Source organism: Triturus cristatus, chromosome 8, assembly GCF_964204655.1.
Source record: "Triturus cristatus chromosome 8, aTriCri1.1, whole genome shotgun sequence".
NCBI classification, from domain to species: Eukaryota; Metazoa; Chordata; class Amphibia; order Caudata; family Salamandridae; genus Triturus; species Triturus cristatus.
The window spans coordinates 1,116,669,335-1,116,694,095 of NC_140591.1; the positions used below are offsets into that span (position 1 = coordinate 1,116,669,335).

At 47.5% G+C, this 24,761-nt stretch overlaps 1 protein-coding gene across 1 annotated transcript in view; it reads right to left on the bottom strand.

Annotated features, from left to right (window-relative positions):
* GRTP1 (growth hormone regulated TBC protein 1) overlaps nt 1–17,005 on the bottom strand; it is a 691,802-nt gene extending 674,797 nt beyond the window's left edge. The window contains exon 1 of the mRNA XM_085622700.1: nt 16,288–17,005. Coding sequence (XP_085478826.1) covers nt 16,288–16,349 — 62 coding nt within the window. The 5' untranslated portion in view covers nt 16,350–17,005. The remainder of the gene's footprint in view (nt 1–16,287) is intronic.
* Nucleotides 17,006–24,761: the final 7,756 nt, after the last annotated feature.

A 24,761-nucleotide genomic window follows, 5' to 3' on the forward strand; every position in this document is an offset into this window, starting at 1 on the left:
CTCCATCCCCGGGTGAAATCTGGGTTGTCAAGTAGGGGAGTCATTGGAGACAGGAAGTTAGTCAGCCCATGGCTGGAACTGGTCTGGTCCCAGGCTATCATAGTTGCCCGCGTTATCGGTGATCGATATAGGTTTTGTGGTCTGTGAGCCTTCTTCAGAAAGGGAACATTCCAAAGAGATGTTCCAACCATAACTCTGTCCTGAAAAAGCCAGTGCTTCTCAGATTCGGGTCGGCTCCACTCAACTAGGTAGCGTAGCTGCGCCGCCTGGTAATATAACTGTAAATCAGGGATACCCAGCTCCCCTGCTTCAGGAGGAAGGTTGTTCAGTATCGTCTACAAGCGCAGTTTCTTGCCCTGCCAAATAAACTTTAAAAATTCTGCTTGGAGTTTAGCGAGCTTGCCGGAGGTGGCCACAAGGGGAGAGTCTGGAATATATAGAGTATCTTGGGGAGGATAGACATTTTGATTGCTGCGGTCCTTCCTAACCAGGAAATCCGAAGGCGATTCCACCTCCCGAGCTCGTTACGAATTGGCGTGAGCAATAGTTGGTAATTGTTGGCAACCGTTGCCTGCGTGGTCACAGTGAAGTTTATACCTAAAGAAAGGATTGTCTCCGCAGCCCATTGAATGGGATATTGATTTGCCAACAGTTACACTAGCGGGGCTGGCAGGGAAAGGCTAAGGTCCTGTGACTTCCCAACATTTATTTGAAAGCCCGATGCGGCCCGAAGGCCTCAAGCTCTCCCAAGAAAGCCAGCATGGCCGTGGCTGGATTATCAAGTGTAACAAGCACATCATCTGCATATATGCTAATGAAGTGGCGGTCGCCTCTGAACGTCACCCGGTAATTTCTGGGAGATCGCTTATTCTCTGGGCCATGGACTCCATATAGAGAGCGAAGTGTAGGGTAGACAGGGGGCATCCCTGGCGTATGCCCCTATTGAGCGTGGAAGTGTAGCCATTAGGCCGAACCGTCGCTGTGGGCACATGGTAACAGTTGAGGATTCCAAAGTGCATGAGTAACTGTTCAAGTTATGGTCAGTGAACCCTATCAAAGTCCTTCTCCGCATCAATTGCTAATAGCACGTATTCCCCCTTGGTGCGAAAAGCCTTTTCAATGATATGCAAGATGCAGTTGTGTTGTCGCTAGTTTGTCTCCGTGGAATAAAACCTGCTTGGTGTGTGTCCACTATTGAGGGAATGTATATGCTAAGCCTATGAGCTATAATGCTCATTAATAGTTTCAGGTCTACGTTTAGGAGGGAGATGGGTCTGTACGAACTACATTGCACTTTGCCTTTACCAGGCTGGTTTTGAGAGGACTATTATGGAAGCCGTTAACATTGAGGCAGGAATTGCCCCTGGGTTCGCAAAGGAATTAAATACATGTGTCATGATAGGCGCAAGAACAGGGCAGAAAGACTTGTAGAAAGCAGCAGAATACCCATCAGGGCCGGGTGATTTTGTGGGTTTCAGGCGGGAAATGGCTGATAGGACTTCCTCTATGCAAATGTCCCCATCCAGGGATGCCGATTGGTCTGGATTGAGGGGTATCGTCTGCGCTATTTGGAAGTATTGGACTCCAGATGTGGGGTCTAGGGGTGGATTTGAGTAAAGATGTGAATAAAAATCTCTGAAGGCGTTCGCTATATCTTTATCATCTATTGCCAGATTGCCCTCCGTCTTGCGAATTACATTGACCCTTTGTTCCTGTCACTTGGTTCGCAGCTTACTAGCCAGGCGACAGCCACATTTGCCCCCCCCCCCCCACATAATAGGAGTGACGCAGACGAAGAGCGGAGTACTCCGCTCGGTCCATGTTTATGGCCGCAAGCTGGGAGCGGGTGTTAGACAGCTGACGCCATACTCTTGGGGAGCCTGTACGTTGATGTATTTGCGCTAGCTCTTTGATCTGTTTTATAAGGTCTTCTAATTTCTCCCTGTGATTTGTATTCTCCGCCGCTGCAATCGCTATGAACTCCCCCCTTATTACTGACTTAAGCATCTCCCATAAAATTGCCAGCGAGATCTCCGGGGTGTCATTGTGTGTTAGATAGTCTTCGAGTGCTTTCTGAATCAGTCTTATAACCTCCTGGCGGTATAGCATGGTGTCGTGGAAGCGCCTGTGTCGGGGGGGGGGCAGCAGGCGTAATCGTCATGGCCCCATGATCTGAAAGCACCACTGTGTGTATTTCTGTTGCCTTAGTGAGCTTCTTTAATCCTTTTGTGCCTTTGAACATAGTCTAGCCTGGAGTAAGTCTGGGCATTATAGTAATAGGACTATTCCCCGGAGTGTGGGTGATTAGCCCTCCATGGACCCTCCAGTCCCAAGTCCTTAAGCCATGTGTGTCTCCTCACTGGATAGGGCTCCAGCCTGTCTGTGTCTCTGAGCTGATTTGTCGGGAGAGTTATCAAACACCAGATTAAGGTACCCTCCCAATAGCGTTACAACAAACAAATGATGGACGGAATGCTGACAATGCATACATTCTCCCCCAGTCAAGAGATCTGGGTTAAATCCATCGTTCTTTTGCCCACTACACCACCCCAGTTTAGACATGGCCATATGCAAATCAGTCTTGACCCTGTGCCTCATGGGAACAGTCCAGCCCGAACTGCCAAGCCATGTCTTCCCTGGACCGGAATCAAGCATCCTAGGACCGGTTTCTGGCTATCAGCCGTCATCAGCCAGGATAGCTTGACTCCAGTGGCGTAGTGAGCACGGGTCCCACGTCTGGGAATACCCATCCCTGGGGTGGCAGAGTGGGCTAAAGAACAGTGATGGATTAAACCCAGATCAGTTGACTGGGGGTGAGTGTTTGCAATGTTCAACACTCCGTCCATCATTTCCTTTGGTTTTTGCTTTGTTCGCCATAAGTTGGCAGGGTATGCTCAGACGTGAGTCCCTTGCTCACTTTGCCACTGGATTCAAGCAAGCCTGGCTGAAGACGGCTTAAATGCCAGAAACCGGTCCTAGGAAGCTTGTTTCCGGTCCAGGGAAGACATGGCTTGGCAGTTCGGGCTGGACTGTTCCCATGAGGGACAGGGTCAGACTGATTTGCATATGGCCATGTCTGAACTGGGGTGGCAGAGTGGGCTAAAGAACAGTGATGGATTAAACCCAGATCAGTTGACTGGGGGTGAGTGTTTGCAATGTTCAACACTCCGTCCATCATTTCCTTTGGTTTTTGCTTTGTTCGCCATAAGTTGGCAGGGTATGCTCAGACGTGAGTCCCTTGCTCACTTTGCCACTGGATTCAAGCAAGCCTGGCTGAAGACGGCTTAAATGCCAGAAACCGGTCCTAGGAAGCTTGTTTCCGGTCCAGGGAAGACATGGCTTGGCAGTTCGGGCTGGACTGTTCCCATGAGGCACAGGGTCAGACTGATTTGCATATGGCCATGTCTGTACTGGGGTGGCAGAGTGGGCTAAAGAACAGTGATGGATTAAACCCAGATCAGTTGACTGGGGGTGAGTGTTTGCAATGTTCAACACTCCGTCCATCATTTCCTTTGGTTTTTGCTTTGTTCGCCATAAGTTGGCAGGGTATGCTCAGACGTGAGTCCCTTGCTCACTTTGCCACTGGATTCAAGCAAGCCTGGCTGAAGACGGCTTAGATGCCAGAAACCGGTCCTAGGAAGCTTGTTTCCGGTCCAGGGAAGACATGGCTTGGCAGTTCGGGCTGGACTGTTCCCATGAGGCACAGGGTCAGACTGATTTGCATATGGCCATGTCTGAACTGGGGTGGCAGAGTGGGCTAAAGAACAGTGATGGATTAAACCCAGATCAGTTGACTGGGGGTGAGTGTTTGCAATGTTCAACACTCCGTCCATCATTTCCTTTGGTTTTTGCTTTGTTCGCCATAAGTTGGCAGGGTATGCTCAGACGTGAGTCCCTTGCTCACTTTGCCACTGGATTCAAGCAAGCCTGGCTGAAGACGGCTTAAATGCCAGAAACCGGTCCTAGGAAGCTTGTTTCCGGTCCAGGGAAGACATGGCTTGGCAGTTCGGGCTGGACTGTTCCCATGAGGCACAGGGTCAGACTGATTTGCATATGGCCATGTCTGAACTGGGGTGGCAGAGTGGGCTAAAGAACAGTGATGGATTAAACCCAGATCAGTTGACTGGGGGTGAGTGTTTGCAATGTTCAACACTCCGTCCATCATTTCCTTTGGTTTTTACCCTCCCAATAGCAACAGGGTATTGTTGGTCTTCAGTGTCCTCTTGAGCGTGTTATAAAGGAACCCCTCCTGTCCCTTGTTCGGGGCATACATTGCGCTAATCACCACTGTCCTGCCAGCTAGGGTGAAGCGATATGTGAGAAGTCTGCCTCTGATTTCATCTATTTTCTGTTCCACCTTACTCTGGAAGGAGTTTGCCACTAATATGGCCACCCCAGCTGACTTGGATGAGGAGAAGAATTGCTGGGGTAATGCCCTAGAGGCCTAGACTTAATGAGAGGACAGTCTCCCGCGAGGAGGTGGGTCTCCTTCAAGAGGCAGATGTCCACCCTTGAGTTCTCCAACTATGCAAGTACCGCTCTGCGTTTAATTGGATTATTAAGACCTCACACATTAAGTGTGGATTCTAAGAGGGGTGTCTGTCATGGGATTTAGGAGAGGCTGCTTGATCCCTGTGTTGTCGTCGCCCCCCTGCCCCCAGAGAAGGCAATGGGTTCCGTTATGACTGCTGCTACCCAGTTGTTTGTTCGTTAGTGTCCCCTATGTGGGGGTGAGTGCATACCCCAAACATAACATGAAAACAAATTAACATAATTAACATGAAACATCGCCTTACGTTCAGTCCTGCTACCAGATGAGGCTGCATGGCCAATCCAGTGGGGTCCTGTGTGTGGCCAATGGTCCCAACTCCCCCCGCCCCGCCCGGCCCTAACTCTCTGTGTAATGCTATGGAGTGACCCAGTATTTCAAGTCCCATTCAAGCTTGCCAGAGCTGATGGCACTGCCTCCAAAACCACTTGCTGGCCTTTGGCGATCTCCTCCGGGTCGGGACAGTTTGTTGTCCACCGCCATCCCTGTCTCCTCCAGCCTGTTATTCGCTCCCTCTGTGGGAGGGGAAGAGGACCCTGGTGCTTGCTGTTCTCCTGGTAGCTCTAACCCCAACACCTGACAAGTCTCTGTCAAGGATCGCAGCTGGTAGAGCCTTCCTTCCCAACGAAAAATTCGACAGAAAGTGAGGCCCCACGAATAGGATATCCCGTGGTTACATAGATGGGCAGTAGCTGGGCAGAACTCTTTGTTTCTGCAACATGAGGGCGGCCAAGTCCTGGAAAAGGGTTGGGGTTGACCCTGGAAGGTGATTGATGCATGGTGCATGCTCTACGCAGAATCTCTTCCTTGACTTGGAAGTCATGTACGCAGACCAGAATGTCCGGGGGCAGCCGAGTTCGCTCTAGGTCGATTTGGATGCTGGTATCCGCGGGGCAACCGAGAATGTGCCGGAAGAGGTCTCTTACAAAGCTGAAGATGTTGTCTCCCTCCACTTTGGGCTTCACGCCTCTTATTCATACGTTGTTCCGTCTGGACCGGTTTTCCAAGTCCTCCAGATGTGACGGCAAGTCTATATGTTGCTCCCGCAGTTGGAGGACCTCCTGTTGAAGAAACTTGGTCTCCTCGTCCCAGCCTCACTCCTTGTCCTCCAGTTCCGCAACTCGATCCCCTAGCGCATCCACATCCCTCCGTACCTTTTTGATATCTTGTGACAGTTCTTGCTTCAATGATTGAAGATCTTCCCAGAGGGTCATGAGAAGAGCTTCAAACAAGGTGAGGGTTACTGGCTCCTCGGCCGCCTGATCAGGCAGGTACCACACTTGTTCTATTTGTGGGGCCGGGTCCCCCACCAGACCCGCCACCGAACGGGAGAGCATCTCCTTGAGGGTGCGATCCTTCTTGGGGCAACTGGTTGCCATTAGAAATGTGTCCTGTCGGGAGCGCCCTCCCTCGACAAACGCTATGCGCCGAGCGGGAGAGTCTTTCCAACACGTGACCTCGTGGGCTAAGTTTGTGGACCCCTGCGTCCTCCCAACAATCACGGGGTCTCTGCGTGCCTTAATCCCTGCCCAACGGGGTGTCCAAATCGGAGTCCTCCCCTTCCAGGTGCAGCTCAGCTTGCTTCAGGGTCCCCGGGTCCCTCTGAGCCCCAGATCGTCGGGCCCAGACACAACCAGCACCTTTATCAAGTGCTGCTAGGCCTCTCTTTTGATCTCGTAGGGGATAAGGGGCCCACTTCTCTTCGTGTGCCCCAACACAGCTCCTTGTAAGCCGTGGATTGTCTGTTTTGGGGGCACAGCCCTTATTCCTCGTACGAGCACCTTGGGACCCTTCTAGGCCTCTAGCTCTGATGAGATAAGAAAATTGTTGCCAACGTGCACACGTTGAATAATGTCAGCCCAGAATTCCTAAACAGAGAGTGCTGCAACCACCTGCGCCGTGTCCACTGGCGCACAAAAGCAAAACTGGGTGAGAGTGCAGGAAGGGGAACCCCTTCGTGCCAGTGGGAGCACTGTTGCCAATACCACGAGGTATTAATCCATTTGACATGAAGGAAAAAATCAATCTTGTAACCGTGATTTATCCAATTCTACGTTGTTTTACTCCGCGGGAGCGGTTGGAGATTCAGAAATGCAGGATACAACCCCTGAAGAAGGGTCAGTTCACGACCGGAAATGCATCGGGTTTACTGTTAAACAATAATTCTCGCGTTTGAAGTATCACGTTGGATGTGCATGATGGTTAATGCACTTTATGAATAAAACAACATAGAATTGGATAAATCATGGTTACAAGATTGATTTTTTCTTCATGTCAAATGGATTAATACCTCGTGGTATTGGCAACAGTGCTCCCACCGGCACGAAGGGGTTCCCCTTCCTGCACTCTCACCCACTCTCCCTCTGATGAGCCAAGGAGATTGAGGAGGGGGGCCCAGCTCTGCACCGCCACAGGCCCCAGCTGTCCCACATGCATATCAATTCAATGTTCAGAAGGCCTCCACACCTCCCAAGGTCTCCTGCTGCTGTCCCGCCTCTTCAGTTGTACCCAGGCCCGGCCGCCGCGGTCTCCAGCCTGCTCCCACACCACACCACTGTCACTCGGCCCAGGCTGAACCGCCCGGCGAAGCCAGGGAAGGGGAGTCCAACCCCACATGTCAACAGGCCCCCACTGCTGCTGATTCGGCAAGCTGCATCACTCGCAGGAAGCCGAAGCTCCCCACTGGGCCTCCCGGAGGGGATTCTCCTGATCGGAAGGTCCGATTCGGTTTCTTCCCGGGGGCCGCCCACGCCGCAATCCTGGGGTTGTCTGGTTCTCCCCCAGCCCCGCACTCCGACCTGCTTGCTGCCAGGCACCCGCGGGACAAGTCTTCAGCTGCCGCGGGAGCCCCAAGTGTACGAGCTCCGTCCAGACAGCTGCGCTCCTCCGCAGAGCCTCAGTCCGTAGATCACCCGGAGGTTTGGGCCACAACACTCAGCCACCAACTCTGTACTCCTCAATCGGGTTCTCAGTGCTCCCGGGCTCCGCAACATCCCCATCCGAGTTTTACCTGTTCCAAACCACGAGGCGGACCTGGGACATTATTCAGTCCGGCGATGGGCAGGAGAGATGGTGATGCACGGCTTACCTCAACACCATCTTGGCCACCTGCTCTGATCAGATTTTAAAGTGTGAAGGGAGCATGGAATGCTCCACCCCTGCCATGCCCTACGCTGCTCTTACCTCTGCCACCCTCCACCCCAGAGTCTTCCCCATCCCTGCGCTGGACTCATTCTGTAGATATTAACTCCTTATAGGGGTTGTAGGTGTGGAGACACGGTCTGAAATTGTAAATTCCGACGACCCACTAATTTTGCACCTAAATCCAACCAACTTTAATTAGGGGCCTTAATTTTTTTCCACTGCTCCTTGAATCTGAATTTGCGTTTTCTGTAAACATACAATCTTTTTTGAGATATCCAACATGATTTTTCACAAATGAAGACCGTAGTTTTTACCATTTACCAATGTGGATGATTGCCAAGTATGCAGTATATGCATATCAATCAATCAGGCATTTGTTAAGCGCAGCTACTCACCCGTAAAGGTCTCAAGGCGCTGGGGGTGGGGGGTGCAGGTTCCAGTCCATCAAGGAGGGGGTCTGTCGAAGAGCCAGGTTTTGAGGTTTCTTGCGAAGATGAGGAGTGATGTTGTCTGTCTGAGGTGGAGCGAAAGGGCATTCCAGGCTCTGGCCGTGAGGAAGGAGAAGGAGCGGCCTCCCGCTCTGGTCTTTCTGGTGCGGGGGTCCATGGCGTAGGAGAGCTGGGCTGATCGTAGGGTCCTTTGGGGTGCGTGGAATTTGAGTCGGCTGTTCAGGTATACTGGTCCGGTGTCGTGGAGGGCCTTGTGTGCGTGGGTGAGCATCTTGAAGGGGACTCTAGCCTCGATGGGGAGCCAGTAGAGTGTGCGCAGTTGCTGGGAGATGTGGCAGTGTCTTGGCAGGTTGAGGACCAGTCTTGCGGAGGCGTTCTGGATGTTCTATAGCTTGCGGGTGAGGTTTTTGTTTATTCCTGCGGAGAGCGCGTTGCCTTAGTCGAGTCTGCTGGTGACCAGGGCGTGAGTGATGGTCTTTTTGTGCTCGAGTGGGATCCATTTGAAGGTCTTACGTAGGAGGCGGAGGGTGTGGAAGCAGGAGGACGAGACAGAGTTGATCTGGCAGTCTATTTTGAGCTTGGAGTCCAGGATGATTCCCAGGTTGTGTGCGTGGTCCATGGGGTGGGCAAGCTTCCGAGGGCGGGGGGCCACAAGGTGTCGTTCCAGGCGTCGGGGTTTGGGCCCATGATGAGTACTGGTGTTTATTTGTAGGCAGCTGTTTGTCATCCATTTTGTGACGTCTTCCATGCCTTCTCGAAAGTGGTGTCTGGCCGTGTTGAGTTTGTTGGATAGGGAGAGGATGAGTTGGGTGTTGTCTGCGTACGACACAATGTTGAGTCCGTAGGTTCTGACGATGGGGGTGAGCAGAGCCATGTAGATGTTGAAGAGCGTAGGGCTGAGGGAGGAACCCTGGGGGACTCCGCAGATGGTTGGTGTAGGGTCCGAGAGGGAAGGGGGAGTCTGACCCGCAGTGTTCTGCCGGAGAGGTAGGAGCGGATCCAGTCAAGGGCCTTGTCCTTGATCCCTGCGTCATGGAGTCTGCGTATTAGGGTGCGGTGAGAGACTGTGTCGAACGCCGCTGAGACGTCGAGGAGGATGAGGGCTACTGTTTTTCCTTTGTCCAGTAGGGTGCGGATGTCGTCTGCTGCGACACGGAGGGCGGTTTCCGTACAGTGGTTTGTTCTGATGCCGGATTGGGAGGAGTCGAGGATGTTGTGCTCTCCGATGAATATGGCGAGTTGGCTGTTGATGGCTTTCTCGATGACCTTCGCTGGGAACAGGAGCAGGGAGATAAGTCTGTAGTTTTTGAGGTCGGTGGGGGTCCGCCGAGGGTTTCTTCAGGAGGGGGTTGACTTCGGTGTGTTTCCAGTCGTCGGGGAACGAGGCGGTCGCCAGGGAGCGGCTGATGGCGTGGCGGAGCAAGGGTGCGATGGTGTCGGCGGCTCTGTTGAAGATGTGGTGGGGGCAGGGGTCTGTGGGGGCCCCGGAGTGGATTGACTTCATTGTCTTCAGTGTTTCTTCAGTGGTGAGGGGCTGTCCAGTTGTCAATCGCTGGGTTCCGGATGTCGGAGGTGGTTGGTGAGGGTTCAGTGTGTAGGTTGTCTTCGAAGTTGTCATAGATGCTCTTGATTTTGTGGTGGGAAAATGATTTAGTCGCAGAGGTCTTGTGGGAGAGGGATGTCAGTAGACTCGCTGGTGGGTTGGGCGAACTCCTTGATGTTGAAGAGTTCTTTGCTGTTGTGTGCATGTGTGGAGATTCTGTCTTCAATTGCTTTTTTCCTCGTTTTTCTGATGAGTTGGTGGTTGGCGTTGGTGGCAGCTCTGAAGTGGATGTGGGCTCCGGTGGATTTAGTGTTCCTCCAGGGACTTTGAGGCGGCTGCAAGTGCGTCTGGACTCTCGAAGTTCGGTGGGAAACCATCTGGCTTTCTTAGCGTGGTAGTTGTTTTTCTTGACGGGGGCTATGGTGTTGGTGCTGTTGGAGATCCATCTGTGCAGGGTTCGGGCTGCAGTGTTGGGGTCGTCGTTTTCCGCGATGGTTGGGGTGGAGTTGCTTAGTGAGGAGGTGAGCTGGTCGTCAGTGATTTGGTCCAGTTTCTTCGTGGGAGCAGGTGCTGGTGTCTATGGATGGTAGGTGTTCTGAAGGTCAAGTGGACGCATCGATGGTCAGTCCATGGGAGTTTGGTGGTGTGGCTGAAGGTGATGGAGTTTCCTGTTGTGAAGAGGGGTTGAGGGTGTGTTCTGCTGACTGCGTGGGTTCGGTCACGATCTGGCAGAGTCCAATGTTGTGGAGGTTGTCCAGGAGGGATGTGGTGTTGGGGTTCAGTTGGTTGTCGAGGGGGAAGTTGAGGTCTCCCAGTAGGGTGTAGTTGGTTGATGCAATGTTTTGCGGGGGGATGATGTCCGTGATGGAGTTGACGAAAGCTCCACGGGGTCCAGGGGGTCGGTAGATGAGGGTTCCTCGGAGGGTGGTGGTAGAGCTGGTCAGTATCTTGAACTGAAGGTGTTCCATCAGGTCTGTGGGCTTATCGGGGAGTGTGCTCAGACGGAGGGTGGATTTGTGGACGATGGAGATTCCTCCTCCCGGGCAGTTGGGGCGGTCCTTTCTTGAGATCTTGTATCCTTGGGGAATCGCGATGGTGATGTCTGGTCCCGAGGTGGTGTTGGTCCAGGTTTCAGTGAAAAACGCTACGTCCGGGGTGGTGCTGTCGAGGTGGTCCCAGATTTCAGTGGCGGACGTTGAGGAGGATGCATTGCAGGGTCTTCGGTTTGGTTGTGTTCTTGTGGGCGGGTTGCGCTGGGTCCGTGTTCTTGGCAGTGCTGTAGGTAAGCCGGCAGCGGTGACAGCTGAAGGGTCCGTGGGTGTCGGCTGGTGATGCTAGTTTGCAGTTGTTGTTGCGGCCTGGGTTGAGTGTGTGGAGTGTCGCTGGGTCGTAGCGTTGGCATTGCTGAGGTCCAGGGTTCCTGGCGCTGGTTGCGGTAGAGCGCAGACGGATTTGCACGGCTGCACAGCGGCCCTCATTAAGTAGAGGTTGGGGAGGGCAGCTAGATTGGGCCGGTCGCGCTGGTCATGCTGTGGGGGGGAGGGGCCGTGGGGGCAGCAGTGGCAGGGAAAGCGGGCGAGAAAGAGGGAATAAAAAAGAGGAATAAGGCAAAAGCAGAAAAGTGGAGAAAAAGAGAAGAGAGTAAAATGAGTGGAAACGGAGTGGAGCGAGAGAAAGGAGACAGAGGTCCACTGGACCACCAGGGATGAGGCGCAGGTATAACCTGCGGGTGGAGGAGGGCCTCGAACACCAACACTCAAGAGTGCAGTGGCTCCGGGGAAGGCCTTACTTAATAGTGGAGCTGCGAGGGAGGGAGAGCATTTTCACTGACAATGAGTCAGTGGTCTTGCTCGCCTGTCCCCGCAGTGGCTGCCATTAAGTAGGGGATCGGGGAAGGCTGGGCAGCTGGGAGGCGCGAGCGGGGAGGGCAGCTGGATTGGGCACGTCGCGCTGGTCGTGCGGGGGGGTGCGGAGGCTGCAGCGGCGGGGAAAGCGGGCAGGAAAGAGGGAATAAAAGAGGAATAACTCAAAAATCAGAAAAGTGCAGCCAAGCAGAAAAGTGCAGAAGAAGAGAAGAGGATAAAATGAGTGGAAACGGAGCGAGAGAAAGGAGACAGAGGTCCACTGCACCACCAGGGATGAGGTGCAGGTATAACCTGCAGGTGGAGGAGGGCCTGGAACACCAAAACTCGAGAGTACAGGGGCTCGGAGGAAGGCCTCACTTAAAGGTGGAGCTGCGAGGGAGGGAGAGCAATTTCACTTACAAGGAGTCAGTGGTCTTGCTCACGTGTTGTGTTTTTTTTTTATTATTTACTCAAGCACTTGAGCTAGAAATATCCTTTTTTGTAACATCTAAATGGTCAAATTATGTGGAAAATGATACGGCAAATGTGGTACTTTCATAAGTATAGAGTAAACAATGCAGCCACAGAATGGCATAAATCCAGAGGCCCTCGTCATTCTCTTATCAATAAATTAAGCTGAAAAAATAAACATTAGAATACTAGAATTCCAATCAGTGACCAATGTTAGTTGCACTTTGACGAAAACTATTTTTTCAAGTAATACTCCAAAATAAACATGGAATATATGTTCAATTATTGCTATCCCAGGGTTTTAATGACATTTATAAACCACTTGGCTTTGTATATGATGTCATCAGAACTCCTAAATGCAATATTGAACCACATTACAAAGTTCTCAATTATGTATTCATTGTATATATCTGAATATTAGGGTTTTATATATAGGGGCATCTGAAACAGTTGTGTAGCTTAATGGCTGATATTTTTAGACTTCGCAACTTTGTCTGTGTGTGGCAATGGTAACGTTTCTGCTGCATACCTCTCCTTTCTCAAAGCCTGAACTCCTAGGAACAGAACTTCCTGCTGCATGGGAAAAAGTACGCAGCTGGTTGGGTGGTGGTTATTGTGTCACAAAATACACAGATGTCAGCATCTAAAATATCACAACTCCGACAACCGTGTATAGTTTTTGGCAACTTCCCCTTCATTTTCATGCAACCCCCTCCCGACACCTCTCCCCTCCCATGTTTTTTCGTGCACCCCAGATCCAGAATGCACCCCAGATCCAGAATACTGGAGTCTGGCAGGTTGACATGGGACCTCTCTGCAAACACAAATATGTCCATATGCCCGCTGATCGGCGCTTCCATTCTTTTGAGACAGATGTGTGCTATGCACATCATCATTAAATCCATACATTTGCCTAACACTGCGAATTTGTATACAGGCTGCAGTTATAGGTGGCTCGAAAAGTTTCAATTTAATTTCATATACTTTCAGACCTTGCTCAGTATATAGTGATGTAGTAGTACTGGCTTTAGGGGTACCTCCTACAAGACATGACACAAAACCATGCCCATGCCAGTCTACACAAGAAGGCTGTGCCCCGCATTTATTAGGACCAGGTCGTCGCCATGGATATAGGCTTAGATCGTGGTTCGTTTGCACTAAAGCACAGACTCGAGCCAGAAAGCGTGGCAGAAGAGAACACCTGCGCCCGTGAACAACTGGAGAGGGGGATAAAAACATGCCCATCAGGCACTGGTGGTGGGGCGACTTGTCAGGAATCCTCACCACACAATGTTATCAAATAGTGCTTTACAGTGGGTGCATCTGCAAACACATTAATTTGAACTTGAACGAAATCGGCACGTTAAAAATAATGGTTATAGTACCTGACAGCCTGCCAGACAAGAAGGTAACTGTGTGACATGAGAGTTGAGTGCAAACTTTATAGAAAACGTGCAGGTAACAGATTGACATCAGAAGAGGACTATTCGGGCTTACATACTCCTGGGATCGAGGAGTACAGTAGAGTATCAACAATATACGTTAAAAGCGACAACCAGCTCAGTTAGTGGCAAGAGCTATACTATACTTGTAATTTTCCATTCCGGCAATGTCGTTGCTTTCAGCCGCCTAGCAAAAGTGCCTGGTGCCCCAATGCAAGCAAGGAAAATGAACACATAATACAAACGCTTTGTCCCTGAAGCCGTGTGGGCACTTATTAAATATTTCTTCCATGTTTGGTGCTCAAATGCAGCACTGGTTTCGACTCAAGCCGATGTGGTGATAGCAGCCGCTTTGATTGAACAGGTAAACACATGACGGCACAGCGCAGGTGTTACTTCCGGGCGAAAGCATCACGTCTCTGGGGCACTGTATATACTCGTCAATCATTAGCCTGAGCAGGTGGGGACCACAGGCCATGTACACATTCCCCCACGCACACAGACAGCAAACAGTGAGTTCTAGTCGGAGAATTCAAACAACCGACGGATATGGGGTTGTAAATGGGAACAGTTTTGCATGTCTAGTGCCGGTGTACGCTGAACGTGGGCTCTGCTAACCGCACTTCATCCCACACACTAGTGAAAATTACACAGGTAAAGGGCGGTACTTGTTCTGCAACTTCTTCTGCCATATGACTCATTCCCGTTGGCTCACAATTGTCATCAGCTCCAGGAACTCAAGAAGTAAAGGAAACCATGCAACAAGTAGGGAGAAGGGGCGAACGATAAGGGGTACGCGTTATAAGCAGTTTCTCCTCTACAGACGAAAAACAAGCTAAGGCAATGCCAATAGGGCTGTGTTGCAGGTACGAGCGTGAAATGATTTGGTGTGCACGTTGTTTACATTTGCATCCTAATGCAGTACACGAAATAGACACGAGCGTGACACCCTTGTCCCACAGTCTGGCTTTAAAGGAATGTTATATGGTGCTATGGAGCATTACAAGTAGATAGCAAGGAAATTGATATGCATTAACGTGGAAACAAAAAACTGTAGACTAATATTAGTGTAGATCAAAATGTCAATCAATATAGCTGTTTAGCCAGACGAAAACATTCATGTAGGTTAAGGACTCCCCTCTTCCCATTTGTTCTGCTGCCAGAGAACAACATCCTAAATTATATTGTATTGCAAGACAATTTAATAGTATTACCATGTGTCTGCCCCTGAAAGTCCAACCTCATGCAGTGGGATAAATAAAATGATCACAGCTGTGTGGGGGACAAGCACTTTTTTTGTGGAAGCACATAACTAAAGCCCAATCAACAAATGCACTCGAGTCCCAACATGTGGGCTGGACCAAAGTCTCCAACTGGTGGTGCTCACTAATTGTCTGGCGACAGCTGAGCTGTCAAGCCAGACCATAAACAGGGACAAGCTCCTCCGCCCCCATTTATAAACAGGGGCTGTATGGTACTTTGATATGTGGCATGCACCACAAAGTGGTATTTCTTTAACAAGTGGTCCAAGAGGGCAAGTGACGAAGAGACGGACCATACACCCACAAGTAAAGCCACCGAAGTCTCCTAAATGTGTCACATCCAGTTAACAGGTAATATGGAAAGTTCTATAGCCTTTCGCCTCTAGCAGCTGATGCAGTGTTGTTGAAGGTTGATCGCACGTGCGTCTTTTAAAGGTTAAAAGTATACCTCTCCATTGTGGGGAATCTGTTACCTGCTACAGAGAAGGCATGAATTATAGCAAAAAATGCCAATGATTTAAAATTAAAATGCATTTTTCATCTGCTTCAAAATATTCGCGTGGGGAATAAGGTTTTACTCCCAAGAATTTGTTTTACTTCCACATTAGTCAAGGATAAAATAACCTCACTGCAAACTACTAGAATCCCGCATGTCAGTGCGTAATATGTCTCTTTCACCAGTGGCCATAGTCCAATATAGGCAAGACGGCAACCCTTCCCCGCTTAGCAGTAATTGGTCGCGCTGTAATAAATATTCAGTCCACACCAGTGTACTGTGCCCGTTTCCAAGTGGCAATTCAGGGGATGCAATGATATTCCTGCGCATAATGTGTTAATTTTAAAAGCGCACTTTTTAGGGCGGGATTGCAGCCCGATTTCAAACGACTAAGCGATCATTTATCAGGTGACCCCATGGGTGTGGAATCGGACAGTGTATACTGAATCCCAGAAGGTGTTTAGTGTAGGTACATTAAATGTTAATGTTTTCATAATAACGTTTAGAAGAGGCGTGGGAAGGGTAACACTGGAATGCGAGCCTTTAAGGTGTTGGCACGAACCCCTTCTGTAACAACAGCAACCTATGTCTATTGTTGTATATCTACTTCTAGTTTACACTACGAGAGGAACTGCCATAGGCAGAATCAGCTTTACCTCATTCTAATGGGATCAGATTAAAGAAGCAAGACAGCGCTACCATTATGAAGTAAACTATAAAGAAACAGGGCATTTATTACATAAGATATGAAATATGTCCGGTGCACCGAGAGCTGCAAGGAGCTGAATCTTCGAACGTTAATAAAGATCGCAAGCTTTACCATGTAGTCTGGTGCGAACAGAACCACCCAGTGGGCTGTTTATATTTAATTTCTTGCACCTTGAAACTCGCACGTGTATTGGAAAAGGCAAAACTACAAACTCTACGATACCAACAAGAAACTTTGACGCGAAATAAACTCAATCCGATATTAGACAACTTGATGTTAAAGCACTTGAATAAAAAGTGTTTAGTCAAAAAAGGTATTACAAACTGAAGGGTGTTTGTATTTTGGTAAACACTATATCCACAACCACACTCTGGTTACCTGTCAATCCTCTCTTTGGCAGTCTCCCGTGTCATCTGTTGAGCACCCCGGCCCTGTTCCATTGAATGAGACACCCTTCACAAATTAAAAATAGACACCCTCTGTTTATCCACTGGTCACACTGCCTGTTGCTGAAGAGAAGAACAGGCGGTGCACGGTCTATTGAGGCACCTATGCCGGGCAGGTGCAATCTCATCCACAGCACTGGGACTTCTCAAATATCCAAGGCGAAGTCCAGCTAGTGCACCTCACACCCAGCAAAGGCTACTCCTCCCGCGGCTGATCGGAGAGGGGCGGGAGCCAGCCAGGGTCATTATCTCACCTTCACTGATCCCAACACAGCAGGACAGTTCCCTCTTCTACTTTTCCTCCCTCCTCTCATGTGATCTGAATATGCCGGCTCCAGCCTAGAGTAGGAGGGAATGGCAGGAGTTCCCTCCCCTCCACCTGTCTCCACTCACAGGTCTGCCCTCCTACATCGATCCTTTCCAGCAACTTTTCCCTTCCTCTCGCATAAGACTAAATACTCCAGAAAGGAGGCGCGGGTGCTGACATGACAAACTTTGATGTAAACCCGAATTTGTCTCCCAGCCAGACTGCGGTTAGCCCTAGCCCTCCCCCTGGGTGCCCTGCTGCTGCTGCTGACACTGTTTCTTGTTGGCTCTCGTTTCCCCTTCCCTCACACGCTCTTCTCTCGCAGCCCTTGTTGTCAGTCATCTACAGGCAAGGGGCGTGGCCAGGCGGCAAGCCGTCGTCGAGGCGGGGCTAGCAACGGTGCGCTCGGGCACTATTATCGAAACTGAAAAGGGGCTACAGCTACTCATCCTCAGTCTCCTGAATACAACTTCAAGCAGGTGGCCCTTTTGAAATCTTTGTAGAGGAGGTTTTTTGATGGTCATTTCCCTACCCAATCGTTGTGTTTACATGCAAATTCTTGAAATAGAGTTTTGCCGTCATATATTTCTAAGTTATTAATGCCAATTTATTTTCGATGATTGTAGCAACTTTATTATTAAAATATGTATAACTATTAAAAACACAGACACAAAACTCAATAGAAATATTTGCGCTAGTTTGAAAATTTGATTCGATATTGTGAATATCAATATTTATTGTTTATTCTTATGTTGCCTGGCTATTTTTTAATTTTCAAATATGGCCGTCATTGCGGACTGCGGCTAAGGCTGTTCCACAAGCTAAACTAGCTTTCTCGCTCTCTTTCATCATGGGCGTTACAACATAGTCCTCCCACCGGCTTTGGAATGTTTCCCGGGTAGACCTTCATAGGGTATATTTAGTGTATCACTTCTAGTGCTGTTGTCTTGCCAGTTCCGCGACATTGACACAGAATCACCGCAACCCCCCCCCCCCCCCCTATCCCCAGCTTTAAGTGGGATTCAAAAAAGGAGGCGTGGCATGTGTAATTAAGGGCAACGGGTATTTTGGTTTCTCGCTGAGCTTTATGTTATTCCATTCTGCTACATAAGGCAACTGACCCACACTTAAAACCAGCTAGGGCTATGGCATTAGTTTTGTCAATGGCTGTTTGCTGTCTATGATTAATGAGTTAACTCAATGAGTTTGGATGATAATAGTAATTATTTGAAAATTTATAATTCTGAAATTGTAAAACTGTGAATTAAACTTTGCTGAGCCCTGTGGAAGTTAATAGAGGCCACCAATTAAAACGAATATTAGTTAACTTAGTAGCTGAAAATGCTATGATAAATGTAAAATCCAATGCTCAATGACATGCTTTTGAGATGTGATTTGCAATAGGCAGTCATAGTTATCCCTATAGGCCTTAGAAAAGCTAAGAAGCAAGTTTCTTTAACTATAAGCAAACCCAGTATTGGTGAAATGTGCACAGCATGAATTAGAAGCTTGACCTTAAAATGACATTCTTAGAAATGCTCGTCATAACCGCAGAATGTTCTGGTATAATATATGTATTACTTTATAAGCAACATTTTATTCCTAAAGGTCAAGAACTTCCAATTTTCCAATGTTTTACATAAATGCTTAAAAAAAGGTAGTTATGCATTATAGACAATAATTTTTGTTCGTATTATATGGAGTGCATTACCTAACAATCATTTTGATTCTTAGTTAGTAAAGTTAATTGTTATCACAGTGAAATAAAATGTGGTGTAGAAGGCTGACCTGTGCTCAAAGGCCTGTGGGAAGTGAATCTTATGTTGCCAGAATATAACTTATATTATAGCTAACTCTGTGATAACTTTGCAAGCTGCATATATTTATCATGGGAATGGAGGAGCTGAACCTGCTCAATGATGAGAGATGCCTCTAGATTGGTCCACGGATGAAGGAACCCGATGGCTAATATATGTATTCTTGTCTTTTCTATCAGTGCCTGTTCCTAGGTAGAGGGTCATTGCATTTGCTTTGCCTTTTCCTTTTTTACCCTTTCAAGACCTTTGACGGTTGCAGTTAATGCTGCTGTTTCCCTAGTGACATCTAAGTTTGACAGATGGCTACTGCACCTGTATGCTGTTTTATTTTGAATTTACTGAGACTTGGCTGAGTTTCGTGAACTACTCTTTATGGGAAATTCTGCAGCTTTAGTTTGGCTTTGAGCTTTATGCCCCTCTGATCTTAGTCTTTTCTTTTTGCATCTGAACTCTTCATGGATTCTACAAGTCTAAACTCTGATCCCAATCTTTACTACAGGGAATTAGTCCTTTATTTATTTAAACCGTTTCTTATAGCGCGAACCAGACCCTTGCGGGTATCAGAGTGCTTTACAGAATTAAAGCATGAGTTGCAAAAAAGCAATTGTTAGGAACATGCATGCATAAATGTTGTTTGGAGGTCAAAATGTTGCAGGCATCTGGAGTGTAGTTTCATGCACCGCCATCGGGCTTTTTACCAAGAGCATCACATCTAACTACTTTACCTATCCATTATAATGGAAGAGTCAGAAACCAAGTGTTCTGTACAGTCATTAGTTAAGGTTCACAATGGCGGATTATCTAGTCATCAATCATTCATGGAACAAGCTTAAATGCATTACTTTATGTTTGAATCTAACCATTCATTTTGATGAGATTTCTGTATACTTAATTGATTTATGGACTAATCAAAATAAAAACTACCAAAGAACTTTATTAATCTCTTAATGAGAAAAAAGTAAAGGTGCTGCTCTGGGATAGGTCAGTGTCAGGTCATGCTAGACCATGCTAGAACGTGCATCTATTTTTTTCCCTTGTATTCTTAGGGAGGTGCCTGACTCTCAGAGACACAGGCGCCTGTCAGGTGACACAGCCCGTTTTTAATGATTTTATTAGTTTGTTCTCAGATTGGCTTTTTTTACCCTCACTTTTCCAGTAGCAACACCTACAGGGGAGCTTGGAGGTGCTGTAGAGGTTGCTGGACCCCAGTTAAAATCTCCTTTTGATTTGGCTACAACTTTCACTCCTTCGGTGACGACGCTTGTTGGGACATGCCTCCCTCTACCAGGGTATTTCAACATGGCTACTTCGCGTCCGCGCAGCTCTGCTACAGCATGCTAGAACTTGCATCAATTTTATTTTCCTTGTATTCTTAGGGAGGTGCTTGGCTCCCGCAGACACGGGCGCCTGTCAGGTGACACAGGTCGCTTTTAATGATTTTATTTGTTTGTACTCACATTTGCATTTCTTATCTTTACTTTTTTAGTAGCAACACCAACAGGAGAGCCTGGAGGTGCTGTAGAGGTTGCTGGACCCCAGTTAAAAGCCCCTTTTGATTTGGCCACGGTTTTCACTCTTTTGGCGCCGACACTTGTTGCGACACGCCCCCTCCTCTAAGAGGGTATTTAAACATGGCTAGATGGATGCGCGCAGCTGGTGCACCAAACGCGTGCCAAAGGCAAGCCTGTCTGCCCCCGTCCGCGCCTGGGTAGGCCAAGGATTATTATTATGAGAAATAATGGGGTGACCCTGTGTCCGTCAGAACCTGGGTATTTGTATTATATGGCTACAATGGTTCTGTCGGGGAAATACAATTGCTTTGGGATGTTCACAATATAAATACATTACATGTAACATGTATCCATGATTCAGGAAGAGAAAAGAACAACACCCAAGCGAAAGTTTCAATCAATATTTTAAGAAGTAACAAATAAATTGGGCTACAATGGTACAATTGAAAGAATTGTGAAAGAGGGGTGACATGTAGAAGTAAATACAGACAATACACTTAGTACACTTAGTATAACAAATAAAGGAATAGTTGGGAAAGTGCGATTTTTGGTAAAGTCCATATGATTGATCGCATACGCCTCCTGTTCATATGTGAATAGGCTTTTGAACTGAGACGTTGCGTAGACTCTTAGTATGCGTCGACGTTTCGACCCTATGTAAGGCACAAACATTTTTAATAAGCGTCACGGCGGGTCTTCTTCGGGACGGAGGAGTGTATGTAGCCTGCGGAGTAAAAGAACTTCTTTAAGGGTGTGTACTAATGCGAACAAGTAATTAAATCAGTGTTCAGAAAGGTAATGATGCTTACCCTGTGCAAGAGTCATTAATCACTGCGCGTGTATTATGCTTCTTTTTCCAAAAAACGGGGTCAATTTATGTTTGACCTGTGGGGTAATAATATCAAATATCAATGAAGTGATAGCTATTTACAAGGACCGGACAAACTATGGGCTTTAACCAAGCTCAGACAAATAAATCAGGCTTTGTGCAAGTGCATATGTGGCTCAGTGAACAAATAAAGAAGCGCCCCAGAAAAAGTTGCTCCGAACATGAGGATAACATAGAGGTACTAGCACGTCTCTAAGCAGTTAATTCCGTCATGCCAGTGAGGTGATTTAGCTGAAGCAAAAAGAGAGGGATTTGAAGCCGAGCCTGTTTGGAAAGAAGGTCAAAAGCCAGGTGGTTGTCTATTTCAAAGCGAAAGTGAGGGATTTAAAGAGGAGCCTGTTTAAAAGGAAGTCAAAGGACAGCTTAATAATTGCTGTTTGTCTATTCATGCCAGTCGGGTGATTAAAAGTGAGGCATTTAATAAAGAGCTAGTTCGGAGGTAAATAATTTCCGTATTAATTTCCAGCATGAACATGATACACAGTTAATTAGAACATACCTCACAAGAGACATGAGTCAAAGAGGTTTGGCAAAAGTCCAAGTAGTTAATTCTTTCAGTCAGTCGGGTGATTTACTGCAAAGAAAGTGAGGCATTTAAAAGACGAGTCTATTTTAGATTTACAGAAAGTCAAGGGCCAGGGGGTTAAGACACTTACCACGATCTGCTGAAAATGACATCTCTCCAGCTCTCAGTGCGAAGCAATACTGAGGCGGGAGATTGGAGCCTGTTTAAGTATGCAAATGAGCGTGGCTTTGACGTGCACGTTCACACATGACAGTGGGAGCAGGGATTTCACTAGTGACACCTGTGTAGAAGCAAGGGATGTGATGTAAAGAGAGCAACTAGCTCGCTAACTCTGTTGTGGCCATGAGTCAAGGGGAGGTGTCAAAATTGACATTAGACACAGACTAAAAAATGAATTACCACATTTTGAAGGTGTTCCAACAGTCAGATAACTAATTCAAATAGCGTTTAAGCACTGGGTAAATAATGACATTTAGCTCGATGCCCACATTGTAACATGTTTAAATATTAACACAAATGGAATACAGTTTATTTAAACAGTAGGTTGGTCAGCAGAATAATGTAAATTAGTTAGTCATATGTAGTCACAAGGAAGCATATTCAGGGTATGCATAAACAAAAATCGTCACTGACTTTTTCCTTAAAATTTTTGTATTCATGAAGTAAAGTACCATAGTACAAGTGTACAAGTTAAATATGGTCATAGAAGGGTTTACTGCGCATGGTCATACAAAATCATATGCAATTGAAAGATTCTAAAGTCTTGTCATTTGCTTATATGTCTCCTCCTGTTCGTTTAACCCGTTTTTAACTGAGTTTAACAGGTGAATCCATCTGCATTCTTTAAAGTTGAGTGTTTGGAGTATATTTGTCTGAGCTTGGTTAAAGCCCATAGTTTGTCTGGTCCTTGTAAATAGCTATCACTTCATTGATATTTGATATTATTACCCCACAGGTCAAACATAAATTGACCCCGTTTTTTGGAAAAAGAAGCATAATACACGCGCAGTGATTAATGACTCTTGCGCAGGGTAAGCATCATTACCTTTCTGAACACTGATTTAATTACTTGTTCGCATTAGCACACATCCTTAAAGAAGTTCTTTTACTCCGCAGGCTACATACACTCCTCCGTCCCGAAGAAGACCTGCCGTGACGCTTATTATAGGGTCGAAACGTCGACGCATACTAAGAGTCTACGCAACGTCTCAGTTCCAAAGCCTATTCACATATGAACAGGAGGCGTATGCGATCAATCATATGGACTTTACCAAAAATCGCACTTTCCCAACTATTCCTTTATTTGTTATATTAAGTGTACTAAGTGTATTGTCTGTATTTACTCCTACATGTCACCCCTCTTTCACAGTTCTTTCAATTGTACCATTGTAGCCCAATTTATTTGTTACTTCTTAAAATATTGATTGAAACTTTCGCTTGGGCAGTTGTTCTTTTCTCTTTCTGAATCATGGCTACATGTTACATGTAATCTATTTATATTGTAAACATCCCAAAGCAATTGTATTTCCCCGACAGAACCATTGTAGCCATATAATATGGGTAGGCCAAGGGCCAGAACCCCTGTACCTTTTGCAATAGGCCACAAAGATCCAATTAGGTAGGCCACAAAGATCCAATTAGGTACTCGGGTAAGGTGCTACATATGCTTGGTCTGCCACGCCACCCACGTTGCATGCATCTTTATTTGATGTCACTGCCATATCCACATCCCCAAATTGCAATAGCAATTTTTTAAAGCCAGCCCTTCAACCTTACTCAAACACTCTCGGCAATTCACATATTATAGACAAAGTGAATGACTTACATCTTGGACTAATCAATACCCATTCCCTTCCTAAGCATAAATTATAAATTGCTAAATTAATTGACACTGAACAGCTAGATGGGCTACTCATTACTGAAACCTGGGGTGATCAATAATGTAATCCTGATTTTGTGGTAGCGGTCCCCAAGAACTACTTCAGGTGGAAGTTACTAACATGGACTGCGAGGCACTTTCTTTTACTTCAAATCTTTTTTTATTTTCAAGAGAGAACCAGAAGGGAAGTCCTTGTGCACACAGCATGCTGCCTACAACCCTGTAAAGGGCCGTCCGCATAACTTTAGTTAAGCATGCTAGGTATCGGTAGGTGTCATCGGTGTGAGGATTACACAGCAAGTCGCCTACAACCCATGACTGGCTGGCCGCGTAGTAAAATAGGCACAGTGTTGAAGCTCAATTATGAGGAGCCTTCTATCTCAAAAGAAAAGAGAAGAAAGAGAAATGAAAAACCCAAGAGTCAAAGTGAATAGAGATATGAAAGTGAACAATAAATAGCAATTTAAAAAACGTAGATAGCAGGAGAATTTAGAGAAAAGATGGAGGGAAAGAAAGGAAAACATACCGATTTAAAGGGGCGAAGAATAAATAGGATATCGCCAGAAAAGGAAGTAAAAAAAAGCCAGTGACAGTAGTGAAGAGAGAGGGAATGGCGGGGTTGGGGGGGAGGAGGGAGTGCGAGGGTGTGGAGCAGTCAATTTGCCTTTCTAAGCCCATAATGGGTGATGCAGGGGAGAGTTCAGACGGGACACGCTGATAGTCATTCACGGTCAGGGGGACACACAGCGTCTTCAAAGAGGCCTAGGACCCGGAGCTTCGGGGGTTGAAGACGCGCATACTCCATTTTACATAGATGAGTGATCAGTGGCTGCCATCATTTGGTGAAATGAGTGTCTCGGGACTGTAAGCGCACGGTGAGAAGTTCAATAGTCACAGTGTGCCATAAACATCTGAACCAGATATTAATTGGAGGGGCCTCTGTTTTCTTCCAGTACAGGGCAATAAGTTGTTTAGCAGCGCCTACCATGTGTAGGGCAATATGCCAGTCACTGCGGGTCAGAGCGCGCATGTTGTCAGGTTTAATACCTAGGAGTTTTGTGACTGGAGTTGCAGGCAGGGGGAAGCCAAGCACCTTTTTAATATGACTGTGGACCTCTTTCCAATATAGTGTCAAGAGCGGACAGGCCCACCATATGTGTAGGAAGTGCCCCGGGGAGTTCAGGCATCGCCAGCACAGAGGGGAGGTGGCGGGGAACATCTTGTGCAGTCAAAGGGGGGTGTAGTACCAACACATCATGATCTTATAAGCAGTTTCCCGTTGGGAAATGCTGTGGTAGACTTTCGGGATGTCCCGCCACAAACGGTTCCACTGAGCTGGGGAGATCTCAGAAGAGGCAGCCAAATGCCAATGATGCTGATATGCATGCAGAGTGACAAGTGGAGGATGTTGTAGAACATGATAGGTCCGGGATATGAGCCCCTTAGAATCATCGAAGGAGCAAACCAAGCGTTCAAA